General features: G+C 42.0%; 1 protein-coding gene across 1 annotated transcript in view; it reads left to right on the top strand.

Annotated features, from left to right (window-relative positions):
- SLC35D1 (solute carrier family 35 member D1) overlaps window positions 1–13,868 on the top strand; it is a 38,821-nt gene extending 24,953 nt beyond the window's left edge. The window contains exon 12 of the mRNA XM_075936186.2: window positions 6,683–13,868. Coding sequence (XP_075792301.2) covers window positions 6,683–6,791 — 109 coding nt within the window. The 3' untranslated portion in view covers window positions 6,792–13,868. The remainder of the gene's footprint in view (window positions 1–6,682) is intronic.
- The last annotated feature ends 532 nt before the right edge of the window (window positions 13,869–14,400 follow it).

Genomic DNA, 14,400 nt, shown 5'->3' with positions numbered 1-14,400 from the left:
CAAATAGAATCACTTTCCAAAGTGGAACTGCATTTAGGAAGAATCTACTACAAAGTTATTAGGAAATCTTGGTTCTGAAAACAGGATGTGAGTAGTCTATTTGATATCAAAGGATTTATGTGCATAACATTAAATATGTGCCTAATTGCTTGCAGGATTGTGTTCTTACAATTTCATTTAAGATTTATTTTTTGTATCACCGTGTTTGATAACATATTTGTTTGGAGGTGAAGGAAAAGGAAATGAGGGATTCTAAGGGGAGAACCTTTCATAGAAGCAGGTGTGTGTATTCTGTATGACAACTATGGGTGTATCTTTTATAAAAAGTATATTTTCTTCCTGGCATCTTATTTTTACATGCAATGTTGGTTGCTATTCTAAACGCATGTAGGAGGGTGAACTTGAGGCTATGTGATGTAATCCTATGTCACCTTCAAGCTGTCTCAAGAATTTGAATGCATTTGAAATTTAAAAAGCAAATTTTTTGCTATGCTAATCACAAAGGTATGTTGTAAGTTTCAAAGAGGAATTGATAAATCCAAAAGTGAGGCACCTAAAGCCAATTGTTCAATTGGTAAGATCACTGAATGGAGGCGAAAAACAAAAGAACTGAAGTTCCTGCTGGAGGAGGCAAGGTCATCAGTCATAACCAGTGCTGCCCATCATCTCATTTGGGGTGAAGCAGTTAGCCTTGTTAGCATCACTAGGGAGACATGGATAGGTCAGTGCTGCATCCAGATCAACCTGGAACAGCTAGTCCTTCAACCACAAGCAAATGGAATGCCCAGCAAACCACAAGCTGACCCCAGAATGCACCAGAAAAAGGAGAGGTCATGGAATAGGAATCTTGTTGGTATTCCCAGGCTCTGATACTGAAACATTTCTCCCCCCCCCCAACTTTGAAGTACATCCATGTGATCTGTGAAATGAAGGACAAGAGGAATGTAGGACTCCTAGCAGAGTACTCCAGATGGAAATCCAGTCAGCTTCTGGAAAGAACTAGCTACTGGCCAGTATAGTACAGCCTTTTCCCGACTTACGAACCGGTACGGACCAAGCAATTAGTCGTAACTCGGTTTGTTCGTAAGTTGGACCCCATAGAGTTACACACAACTGCACTGTTCGTAAGTGCGGATCGCGTTTGTAACTCGGGGTCTGCCATTTACAACAGCTTCAGTCGTAACTGCGAACAGTTGTAAGTCGACCGTTCGCAACTCGGGGACCAGCTGTACTGCAAACCAGACTCCTACATGCGTTCATCTGCTTTGACCTCAGCCTTCCTATAGCCTCAGTGATTCAGTAGTGCTGGATCTTACAGCCTACGTAAGGCATCAGTCTTCCAAGCAGTGTCTAGACCAGTATTGTAGCTGGACATTCGTTTGATCCTACCTTCTGTGTACGTGTGGATATTGGAGGCATCGCCAGTGTACCACTCTCCTGGACCGATCACTGCTTCATCCAAGCAGCAGTCTTACAGGACTAAGCCACTGTAGTAAAGGGGGCAAAAGTAAGCCTCCTCGTTGTCCTGAGTTATTTTAACAAGGGAGCCAGCTAGTCAAACCTGCCTGCATAGCTCAGCACCAGTCTTAAACATTGGCTGCTGTGAAGAGCTGTTGGCTTTGATGAGATCAACACAATACATAAGAAGTCAATGGGAAAACAGTCCACTTGAGGTAGAATTCTGTTATCTACCTCACCACCCTGGCTGAGTATGGCCTGTGCTGACGCTCAAAATACCCTGGAAGGTATTAGACCCAAACCCTGTAAAATGGATCCGTGCCCCTCCTGGGAAGAATTATGTATACCACTAATTTAAACAAATCCTCTGGCAGAGAGGAAAAGTCACCTACCAATCTCCTCAGGAGAAAACAGAGCAGCTCACCCAGTCCTCAGAAAATAAATAAATAATCACTTGCCCCTGAAGAGCTTTCCAGTTGCACTCCTGTCTCCAGCTTGCCAGTCCATGGCAAAATAGTTGAGAAATCACCAAGCATCCTGCTCCAGCATGTGACTCAACCAGCATAGTAGATACCTGATGGGGCACAGAGCAGAGGCAGCACTGATAGCACTAAAATAGAGTCTCCTCGTGGGCATAAGATCACCAGGCTCACATTGCTGGATCTCTCTGTAGCGTTTGACACAGGACAGCAATGTACTGCTACATGACACAGCAGGAGTAGATGGCCCAGCATTACAGTGGCTCCCGTTGTTGCTCTCCAGCATGACTCAAAGAGCAGTGAAGGGTAACTGCTTAGCCCTTCCACAGACCCTCACCTCTAGGGTCCTAAACGGGCCTGCACTCTCCTCTCTTCTCTCCAATAACTACATGAGACCATTGTGGAGTGGGGGAGAGGGGCGGGGGAAGATGCTGGGGATCTAGTTGCCAGCTAAACTGAAATACATCATTCTCAATGGATGAAAGCACAAACACTGCTAAAATGCCAGAATGCCTACAAGAAATCAGCTCTTGGAAGGAGAGCAGCCGGGTCAAGCAGGACCATGGAAAGACTGAGTGTTGGAAGGGGGAGCGTGCGCTGATCTAAGTGTCTGTCTTCAGCTTCCATTGATGGTGCACAGCCCCCATTCATCAAAGTGCTGTGAAGCCTCTGGATCCTTTTGGGCTCCTGAAGTTGGGTGACCGCATCAACATCTAAACATTCTTTTTACCTCCAGCTACCTAAAAATGTGTTGTCCTTTCCTCCAGGCAAGGCCCTGACTGCTGGTATCCATGCTCTAGTAAGCTCCTGCTGACAAATAGATTTTGCCTAGGGTGGGAATAGTGTTCAGTTTCAATTCCTTCGCACCCCCACGGAAAAATACCATTTTCAAAATGGGTTCCAGTACCAAATGACTGGCCACAAGTCTTGGTAGGACCAACGATAGTCCAGCCTTATAGGAAAAGCAAGACTATTTACAGATCATTGTCCTGTGTCCTGGGACATTAAGCACATCTAGATAGCTAAACAGGGTTATACTTCATATTTCTAACTCCAAGTACAGGAGTGATACATGCAACAAATAGAATATACACATTCAGGGGATTACAAGCTCTCCGATGATAGATTACATGCCATGTTTTTCATAAAGCGTGTTTGAGTTATGCAATTCATATTCAAAAATGTATTTCCATAAAGTATGGGAGCACGTCACAGGCTCTAGCTGCTCCATGAGCATATTAGGCTCATACTCCAATCCCTCGCCTGGCTCCCGGTTAGATGCTAATGCCAGTTTAAATCTTTGGTCTGAAATTTTCAAAGTAGGATCAAAAGACGCATTTTGATTGGCTACAGTCCTCGGGGACAGTACAGATCACAAAGCTTGTGATGTAGGAAATGTGCGGCAGGTTTCAACTCTGAAACAGACTTTTCGAGAGATCAGGTGAATCTGACCTCCTTTAGGAAATGCTCTAAAACCTTCTTCTCCACTAAATACTTTTCACTATCAGAATGACACAACATTAACATCCCCCTTCCATCCAAGAAATCGCTGCATTTCTTCTTTTCATTAGCAGCACATTAAAAACCCTACCCTACGCAGAGTGTTTGCCTCAGAATGGCAAGTCCCAGAGTCTCAATTAAGTGCATTAGGGACTTTGCTGCTGCTCTTTTTTTTTTTTTTTTTTAATGGAAAACGCTTAATCCTATTGTAGGGGATATTAGTATGAAACCGTTTAACTGATAAGCTGATGCTTCTTGGTTAATGGTGTCGGTTACACTCAGCTAGCTGGGGCAAGAGCTACCTTCTCTGCGGCAGGAAAGCTACCTCCCTGGGAGCTGGCAGAGGCTCCTGGGAAGGCTTCACTGTGGGCTGGGCAGTACGAAGCTTAAGTAAAGCTTATTTAAGCTTTATACTGTAGAGCCCGCAGCATTTAACCACTGAGCTGTTCAGTGGTTACACGGTTACCTGTTTAATCAACTTTTAACATCTCTATACTATAGTGATGAGTAGCAATATTAAGCTCTAAGACAGACGGATGAAAGAAATGACAATCTGCAGTTATATTATCAACAGTAAAGAAAATTACATTTATCCATCTTCTTACTTCAGAGCATAAGCAGATCTTCAGCTGGAGTAATGAATAAGATTGTCCCTCTTTGACATAATTGTGGCATTTATGGGGTCTCATACCTTTTTCTGAGTTATCGTGTCCGAACTACTGTCTGAGGATTGGGACTGCTTGGTTCACTGAGCATCATCTACTACAGAAAACTGTGTCATGTGTGGAAACTGCATAAGGGAAAAATGATTTACCAAACAACTTAAAAAAACAAAACCTTGAGACTTGTCTTTTCAATTGATAAATACCTTAAAACAAACAACCCCTTTGTAACTTCCTGTCTGGGTGGTTAAGCACTGGAATACGCTGCCTGGGGAGGTTGTAGAATCATCATCATTTGGACATTTTTAAGAGCAGGTTAGACAAACAGCTGTTAGGGATGGTCTAAAAGATGGTACTTGGTCCTGCAGTAGGTGGAGGGGACTGACCTTAATGATCTCTCAAGGTTTCTTCCAGTTCTGATTCTACAATTCTTCCCCTGATCCTATCAACTTAAATGGTTATCCTTTTTTAAAATGATTTTTGAAAACACACATGCACCTTCCTGGTTCTCCTTTGAAAATATTCAGTAATGTAAACATGCACTGCTCCTTGTTGGCAGCACCACTGGGAAAAGCAGGGAGGTTGTTTGGTATTCAGGGCACATTAGCAGCAAGTTGATACAATCCTGACCTACTTTTGACTGATCTAGAAGGCAGTCATGATGGAAGAGGTTGAGCTTTTTTTTATACTTGGCTGAGTATTTGCAGCTCAGATTATATGACACCTTCAAATAGTGCCATTCCTTTAATTGCATGCATAAATAAATAAGTAAATATTGTTATTTAGTTAGTTATTGGTGGAGATAGGGATATTAAATTGTGTGTAATCAGCTAATCGAGTAATTGATGGAATTTCCATTGACTACTCTATTAGTCGATAAGGGGGGAACTGCAGAACCACAGTGGGGTTAGCTCCCAGGGTTGGGAGCTAACCCTGCTACAGCTCTGCCTTTTAAATGTACTACAGGCAGTCCCCGGGTTACGTACAAGATAGGGACTGTAGGTTTGTTCTTAAGTTGAATTTGTATGTAAGTCAGAACTGGTACATATTGTAGGGGAAACTCTAGCCAAACATTTCTCCAGAGCTCAGTTTTATTCTCCCACACCTCACTTCCCTCAGTCCTTTATTCTCAAGCTGAGGTGTCTGCTGAGAAAAGCCGCTCCGTGTCTCCCTGGTCTGCTGGGGGGAAGCAGCTAGTGCGGGGTTGCCTCACCCCGTTTGTAAGTTGGATCCATGTAACCCGGGGACTGCCTGTATATTAAGAGCTGCCAGGCTCTTAATACATTTAAAAGGCAGAGATGTAGTGGGGGGGGGAGGGACTGGGTGTGAGCCAGGAATTAGGTGATTCCTGTCTCCCATCTGGTATCCCCCCTCCCACTGCATCTCTGCTTTTTAAATGTATTAGGAGCATCGCAGCTCTTAATGCATTTAAAAAGCAGAGGCACAGTGTCTTGGACTGGCTGGGAGTCAGCTGATTCCCGGCTCTCACCTGGTCTCAGCTATGCCTCTGCCTCCCCTACCCCCACCCCAGACAGTGCTGAGGGGAAACCAGCTTTTAAGCCAGCTTTCCCCCTCCCCCAGCACCAGCTTCTGCAGTGTCCCGGCCCCTTGCTGCCTCTCTCTGATAGAGACAGCAAGGGGGGGGGGGGGCAGGAAGCCACTAGTCGAGTCACTACTTAACTGCCCGATTAGCATATGCTTATTGAGTAGTCGACTAGTCACTTACATCCCTAGGTGGAAATTTGGTTCTTCTAAAATATGCTTATAAATATGGACCATTCTCTCTATCTTTTTGAATGACAATTGTAAAACTTGTAACTAAAGATACTAAAAGAGAATGAAGCTACTTAAGCTTGATTGATTGATTTTGTAATGTGCCGGAGCATACATTATTGCGTGGTCTGACACAAGTCAGAGGGTACACTAAAAGAATAAAATAACCATAAAAGGATCTCCTGTTTTTAGCTCTGCGTAGAACACACGTACTCTTCCCCCCGCATTATGTTCTTCTGAATGGTAACTTCAGAACATCAAGTCATGTGATAATAAAAATAAGGCCTCTATATGTAGTGGTTAGAGAAAATGAATTGTAAATCAGATTGAAAATAGAATTGTATGGGGAGGAGAGGATTGATTTCAAGGAGACAGAGGGGGAATTAGCTAGCTAAATTAAGTTTGACTGACTCTTCCTCACTTTGTTCAGCCTCCTCATACTTTACCAAACTTCCTTTGTTCCTTTTGCAGCCTGTATAAAACAGGAGGGCACAGAATAAAACTTTTTATTTCTGTGGCTGACCAGCGATTTATTGGCCCACCTCAACTGCTATACCACCTGGCCTAGGGTTTGGTACATCTGCATAATGAGATCCATGGTTATTTTGGTATAATGGTAGGAATTAATCAAAATTCAGACCAATCTCTCTATTGGATACTAGGTGAAAGTGTTATATTAGTAAATCTGAGAAAGGAATGCAAGTTTAAAATGTACTTAGAGTGTGTAGAATGTTACGTACACAATAATTTACATGGTGTTCTAACATTAATACACATAATTTCTTTTTTATCTAAAAATGTGTTTTGTAGTATTGCTGGAAGCCTGGTGTATTCTTACATCACTTTTACAGAAGAGCAAATGAACAAGCAGTCTGAAGCGTCTATCAAGATGGATATTAAAGGAAAAAGTTCAGTATGACCAAAGGATTACTTCTGAGAAGTAACGCCTTGATTTTGTTCAGTGATCACTGGCAGTTTAGTGTAAAAATAGTACAGTGGAGGTGTCTGTTATGGAATAATGCTGGTACTCTGCATTTGCACAATTGAAATATGCTGCCTTTTTAAAAATTTTACTAAAAAGAGATTTATGATTGACTGCACACTAAATTAATTTAATCTGGATTATGAGGAATACCTCTTTGGTAATTTATTATGATCAAGTATGGTGATAGAATCATGCCCAGACAACGTAAATGTTTTGATTTCACAGGAGTGTATCACACGCACCATCAATGTTTTTAAATTCAGTTTTATTTTCTTGCAAGAAGACTTGTCCTAACTTTCTAGATACATTTAACTTACATCTAGGTTGTCTTGCACGTGAGCAGCGCAATGGGCAATCATAAATATTTTTAATTAGTTTTTAAAGAGAATAATTGACTCCCTTTCATGCTGTCCAAAAGGCCGAGGGTGATGTCAAAGTTCCCAAAAAGTCCTGTGTCCCTTTCAGTGCTGGCACTGTGGAGAAACAGCCTTCAGGCTACTTTCTGAGGAACCCCTCACAAACTGGCATGATGGCACGCCAGAGATGGGGGGATAGGCAGTTTGTATGGAGGAGAGGGGAAGTGTTGCTGAGCACAGAGCAGTGTGGAGATTCAGGCAATGCTGCAGCCCAGAAGACACCCATGGGAGACTAGTACAGCTTAGACAAAGTCCTCCAGGTGATGAACAGGGAAGGACTCTCTAGTCCCTGAAGCATCGGGGCACAAAGATGACTTAAAGCCAGCATGGGCTCCTCTGTGCAGGGCTGCAAGTTCTGTGCCTCATGGAGAGGCAACATGGAATCTCACCCTTATCTTAAGAAAACGCAGCTAACAGATGAGTTTACTATATTTTCATGAAGGAAGCTACTGAAGCAAGGGAGCATTTATAGACTTTAACTATAAGCCCATTGTAAGCCCAACATAGATCATGAAAAGAAGATTTGTATTTTTTATTTCAATAGTAAGCTTTTAGAGGAACAAGAAAAAGGGAAAGAAAAGAGACTGTTTTCTCTCGAGCTGGAATATACAACAGAAATGGAGGGAGATGGAAATGTAACTCCTTTATCATCTCCTAAGGAAAGATACGACTCTGCAACCTTGCATATGCAAGTGCAGACCTTTCAGTAGAGGAACCAGTTCAACATTACGTTAATTTCAGTCAGACCTCAGGTTGTACATTTTTGGCCAAAACATGCTTGAGTAGCTGATGGTTTTAATAGTGTTCAGGTGTTTTTAATGAACATTTAAGTGTATGTTCATCCTGGTCAGATTCTGTATGCTTACAACATCTTAGCACCTCTTGTGACTCTGATGTAGTACAGGGAAACTCAAGAATAGTTGGAGGGCTGATGGCACACTGTCTTCTGATTTTACATAATATATTAGAGAACTCAGCAGGGGAGTGCTGAATTGAAATGAGACTTATCCTGCATTCATACATGAGAAACTTTACTTACACAAGTAGTCCCAATGGCTAGCTTAATAATTAAAGCAATTCATGTGCGGTTTTTGCAGGGTAAGGCCTAGCAGTCATTCAAAATCAAGTGAAAATCTGTGGCTAAGAAACTTTTTGAAATGAATTAATGCTTGTTTTTAATTCCCCTCCAGGACCAAGTGTGCCCATTATTCTGAGACAGTACAAGACTAAACTTGAAATGTTATCTTTTTGGTTTAGTAAATTAACAGTTAATGCATATATAATATTTCGTGCAGCTACAGGTAGTGACAGGACTACAGATATCACCTAGAATGAATATTTATCTCATAGTTGAGAATACCATTACTCTTCTAGATGATATCAAGTTAATTCATTAATTGGTACCTTTAAGTTGTACCATTACATGATTGATACAGCTGTGATGTTTTAACCCTGTCCAAATTTTATGCCTTTCAGTTTATTTTTGGATGCAGCAAAATGTCTTTGCCTTGTGAACTGTTTTTAATGGAGATCAGTTTTTAAAATGTCAAGCAGAATTGATTTTTTTTTAAATTTAAAATTGATGCAATATTACTGTTTGTCTTTCTCCCTTCACATCTTTCTTTGGTTAAAATTGTGCACTTATTTTTTCCCCACAACTTATTCTTCATTCTCCTTCATTTACAAGAAAAGATTTTCACGGGCAAAGAACCTAATTGCATTTGGAAGAATATTTGGTGGAAAATTGACTGACATAGTATTGAAAGAAACATTGAATTTGTCAGAATATTTTTTATGTAATCGAGAAGAGAATTTCTGAAACATTTAATTATCATACTGTGTGTTACAGTATTTATCTATTGTTTCTCTTTGGCAGCTTGCACTTTTAGCTAGCCTGCTTATCCAGTTCTTGATTTAATTAAGCTAAGTGGTATTTGGTGATACTGTATACCAGAAGAAAAAGGATGGGGGAATACGTCAATACAAATACCGGTAATTAAAAAACTTACCTGATTTGTTGCTGCTTTTGCTAGCTTCCTACAATCATGCAGCCAGCTCATGCTTTGCTGTGGTTCCTCACTGTGTACCATGATGTGATGGCAGAATTACTAGTGTCACCTTAAGAGGCTGTCCTGGTAAGTGCCATCAAGCACAGTGCAATTTTTGTAAAAGTATCTTACCCTCAAGAGGCAGTAAATTTTGTAAACACACTACTGCTGATGCCAGTAGTTTGAAAATAATTCCTTACTTTTGTAGGCTAGCTCCAGGTTAGCTATTGGCAGCACAGCAGTAATTAGTTGAGGAAAGTAAAACTTTTGACTATTTTTTGTGCTGAATGTCTCTCACGGTGGCTGGCTTGTGGAAGATTTAACTCAAAGACCTTGCAGAAATTTTAATACCCCCAAAGTAAAATAGGCTAAGGAACCAGATTTTCTTTTTAAAGTTAGCCTGTTGTGATCCCCATTCTTTTTCTAAGGTTTGACTCTTAAGACTAACTTCAACTGTACATCTGATAAATATGCCTGTTTTTAAATGCCAAGGTAGGAAAAAAAGTTATAAAATGGTTTTCAGTTTAGCTCATTCTGCTATAAACTTCAAAATATGTTGCTCAATTCCTTTTGTCTCCTTGTCTTCCCATGTGCAAATCAGGAACAGCTAGCATCATAGTGACACCAATTGGAATCAAAGACTTTCTGGATACTGCCCTTAAGTGCATAAACCTCAGCACTGTTCCCTTAATTTGCCTTTTCCTCCTTTGGAAGACTGGAACCCTTGCCTTAGCTATCCTGCCATCTCTTTTCATTCTTTTGTGGGCAGGGTCTTTAAATAAAAAATGGGAGAAAGACGTAAAAAGCCAGCAGCAGTTTCTCTGCTAGAGGATGGAGAGTTAAAGGCAGACCAAGTTGCTGTTAAGTTAATTACTAACAATTCGCAGAACTGTGGGTAGGCCTATTCTACACCAAATCTCCTCAAACCTTGGCAGGCATTTTTCCTTTGAAGGGCCGAGGGAGACCTCCTTCCCAAGTCTTTACAAGCCCAGAATTAGAAGAGAGGGAGCAAGATCTTGGCTGTGATCTGCTCCTAGACTTACCAGGCCTCCCAGCCCCTGGGTTGATCCTGATTCTGATGCAGATTCTTGTGTCCTCCTGACTGGAAGCACTCATTGTCTGCATTCTTGGTGTGAAGACCCCCAAAGATGCTGTTTTCAAGCATATGTGGTTCTCCACCGGCGAGGGCAGGTATCATTAAGAAAAATGTCCTGCGTGTCAGGGTGGTTAAACACTGGAATAAATTGCCTAGGGAGGTTGTGGAATCCCCATCACTGGGGCTATTTAAGAGCAGGTTAGACAGACACCTGTCAGGGATTCTAGATGGAGCTTGGTCCTGCTGTGAGGGCAGGGGACTGGACTTGATGATCTCTCGCAGTCCTTTACAGTTCTAGTATTTTATGAACCCCTTGCACTTGACCATCCTGGACCTTGCCTCTGAAGACTGGAACTGCCTTGGACCAGGGCATCAGAGACTCTTGCCCTAAGGCTAGCTGGTTTCCTGTTTCTTGTGAGGAACGAAACAAAGTATTTGCTGTGAATGCACAGGCCTTATGTTGCACTTCTAAATTGTTCTGTGGAGTATATGTTTACCCTGCAGTCAAGACTGGGATGACTGTGCCCCTTCGTACGGTTTAGTGGCACAGCAGTCACTTGTCATCTTGCAGCCCATTTTGCATGTGTCCCCCAAACTCTATGGGTGGACTTCAGCAGGGTGTTTCTGCTGCTTTTCCTGTGACACAGAGCTACAGGTTGAACCTCTGTAATCCAGCACTCTCGGGTTTGGCATCATGTGTGGTCCAGAATGAGTTTGGTTAGCTGCATGTCAACATTGGAAATGTGGCTATGGTTCCTGTGGTCCCATAAAATTTGTTGAGAGGCACCACTCCTGGTTCTGTGCTATTATTTAGCTCTAATTTATCCCTAAATGTCTTCTGAGTGCCTAGTAAGAGTGGAAGTGCTGATAATGCTGCTGGACCTTCTCTGGTTTCATGCCACACTAGAGAGGTTCAACCTGTAGAAGGCTTTCTCCATTGGCCCCAGTTCTACAGCAGCAGTATCCTCTTTGTGTGAAGCTGCCTGCATGAAAAGTTGACAGTGTGGGTCAGCGCCATATTTGGCTTTTGGGAGAGGACTGTGGCTGAAGGAACAAAGTCAGCTCTGCTTAAAGGGCTTAATCTTTGAAATTCAAGGGGCCAGTGTAGACAGCTGGCAGGTTATTCCGGAAAAGTGGCTGATTTTCCGGAATAAGTGGCCAGTGTAGACACAGCCTTCTTTCCCAAAACCACACTGCTGAGTTCAGACCAGCTGGCCCCCTCTTCTCCCTGTGGCATGTGAGCCTTGTGGTGATATTTGTGAAAATGTGGGCCTCTTCCACCTGAGATGCCTGATGACCTTCCTCAGGTGCCTTCAGCCTCAGGACCACCTACCACATGGCCCAGATCTTAGGGGATACAGGCCTGAATTCTTCAGGCATCATCTTTCATGCCCCTGGATAAACTCCAGTCTTTTGAACAAAGTCATTGGTCAGATCCTCCTTCCTAGTTTTGCCCTGATGCTTTCTTTGATTGTTGAGCCACAGTGCAGCCTGTGTGGGTCTCCTGTCTAGAGGGCATTCACTGTCCTCCCTTGGAGGCTAGCGCTCCCAATTCATCCCTGGAATCCTATGCAATACCTGCTGTTTGTGTGGCCCTTGTTTCTATTCACCCTGGCCTCAGTTGCATTACCAGTGATGCAAATCACTTGTGTGGAGTGTTCACACCTGGGGATTTTGTTAACCTAGCATGTCTGTTGCACGAAGGAACACATTGTCAGAGTCTCTTCAACGTGCAGGGCTGGAGCTCATAGCTTTGGAAACCTTACTTCTCAATTCTTAGTTCATTGGAATAATTGCATGGCCATGGTATATGTGAGCAGCTTGGGGCTAACCCGCAAGTCCGACAGGTCTGCTCTCTTGGAGGGCCCATTATCTTGCTCAGTCAGCCATTTGTCTACAGGAGAATGATGCTTCACTCCCTGTTTCCTGACACCCAGACTCTAGGCTCTCCTGTAGGAGGCATTTATATGGAGCTAGAATTTGGGTTACTGCAGCTGCTTGAAATGCTGCTGAAAACCACCAGGCACATCAAGTCAGCTATGGTTTTGTTAGCTCTGTGGCATCAAGAGTTCTGATGAGTCTTGAATAATCTTTTCAGCCTGGTGCAAGTTCAGGAACATCAGTGCCCTATTTAGGTTGCTTAAAAGTAGGTTTTGAATTTTCTCTAGAAAAGTCTTGGCCTCTGTGTTGTGTGTGTGTGTGTATACATCCGCCATCCACTCTGATTCCGGTGTCCTGTGGGGTGGGGTGGGGGAGGGGAAGAAGAGTAAGACATACCATGAGGGAGAACTACTGATGATTAGAATAGAGGATGACCATGACCACACAGGGCCCTTCTTCCCTTTTGAGGGAGGTGTTGCTGCTGTCTGTATGTTGTCCTCTTCTTCTCTTATATAAATCTTTTATTTCCATCCTCATGTACTTGTGCCTGAGAGTATATCTCTAACTGAAGGGATTGGCTACCGCTGAGGTTTATATGCCCAGGGACAATGGGGCTTTGTTTTTTCTTCAAGTAGGCAACCCTATAATGCTATTTGTTCATAATTCCTGTATCATGGGCTAGAGGAAGAGACCATTGTAAACAATTCTGATGTTCATTAAGAAAAATTGTCAGTATAGAAACTGGGAATTCTGCTATTAGACATTTTGGGCATACCATGCAAAATACCTTGGATTTGGAGCTGAGTGGATAAATTGTTTTCTACTTGCACCTTTTCACCTAAATATGCAAAGTCCCCATTTTTAATTGGTGGGATCTGGGGTTATGAGTGGATTATCACTTCCTTAATCTAGTTACAATATTGAAATTTGTTTTCATACTATCCTCATTCATTTGGTGGATCAGCTCAGAACTTACTTGTTCTAAAAGCCTTTATATCCAAGACCACCCTGGGAGAGATCCAAATACCTACTGTGGCCATTTTAGGTCCATAGCAGTGCTACTGCTTTTTTTAGAGTAGCATAGAATCCATCCCCTGTGGTTCTATTTTTATTTGTTTGACCAAGTCACTCAAGTTGGTTTAAGCTATGGCAAGAAGTAATGGTCTTTGCTAAAACTGGAATCTTTTCAAGTCACTTGTTTGTCTGTCATCTTGCTGTAACATGTTTGTTACCGAGAACTTTTACAATTTTAAAGAAAATCTGCTGGCTAGATTTGATGTCCTGTAAAATATTTTTAAAGCTTATTTTGTTTGTAAACGTGCACCTTTTAGTGCCAACGTCCAGATGTTATTGTATACACTGGGAAGATGAACAAAATAAATACAATAGTATATTTTCTATGTTGTTAATCTTACTATATGTATTTTTTCTATATAGATTCTATTTACAAAGTGACCATTTTGATTTGAATGTACTGCAGGCTTTATATCTGTAAGTCAGGTGACAGCAAAACAAATTTTGTGCCTATGAGCATTTTGTACTGGCTTTAAATAAATACTTTTTTTCCTCAGTTTGGTTTTCTCCAATTCATCTAGTATTTTTCATGCTGCCAGCTGTCTTACTGAACTTAACATGCATGGGCATCTTCTCCTTCATGCTGAATACCACGTAGGTCTCTGTGCCCCCTCTAGTGGCTGTACCAGAGATTTAGCTAACCGCACCTTAAATACCAATACTTTCATGTAGGGAGGTCCTGGGTTTAAATCTCCACTTATGACCCAATTAGCAGCATTTATGAGATTGCTGTAGGGTTATATCATGTCCTGTAGGTCAAATGATTGCTGTCTTCTGCTCATAGCCCACTTCTTGCTGTTTTGCTATCAGGAGACAATAGCACAAGTTATTGGAGTAAGGCTGTGTCACCTGTGTTTGTTTCCACAACCCAATTACATTCCTGCATCCAGTCACTTGTCTCAACTATATTGAATGACTAGTAAATTATCTGCTTGTCTTCTAAATTTCATACAATAGTCTTTACATTTTCAGTTATAAAAAACATGTCACTTTAAATAGTAATGCAACATGCTGTAAGGTCTCAGTAC

This window comes from Pelodiscus sinensis, chromosome 9, assembly GCF_052426305.1.
Source record: "Pelodiscus sinensis isolate ZL-2025 chromosome 9, ASM5242630v1, whole genome shotgun sequence".
NCBI lineage: Eukaryota > Metazoa > Chordata > Testudines > Trionychidae > Pelodiscus > Pelodiscus sinensis.
This window is presented reverse-complemented; position numbering and strand designations above follow the sequence as displayed.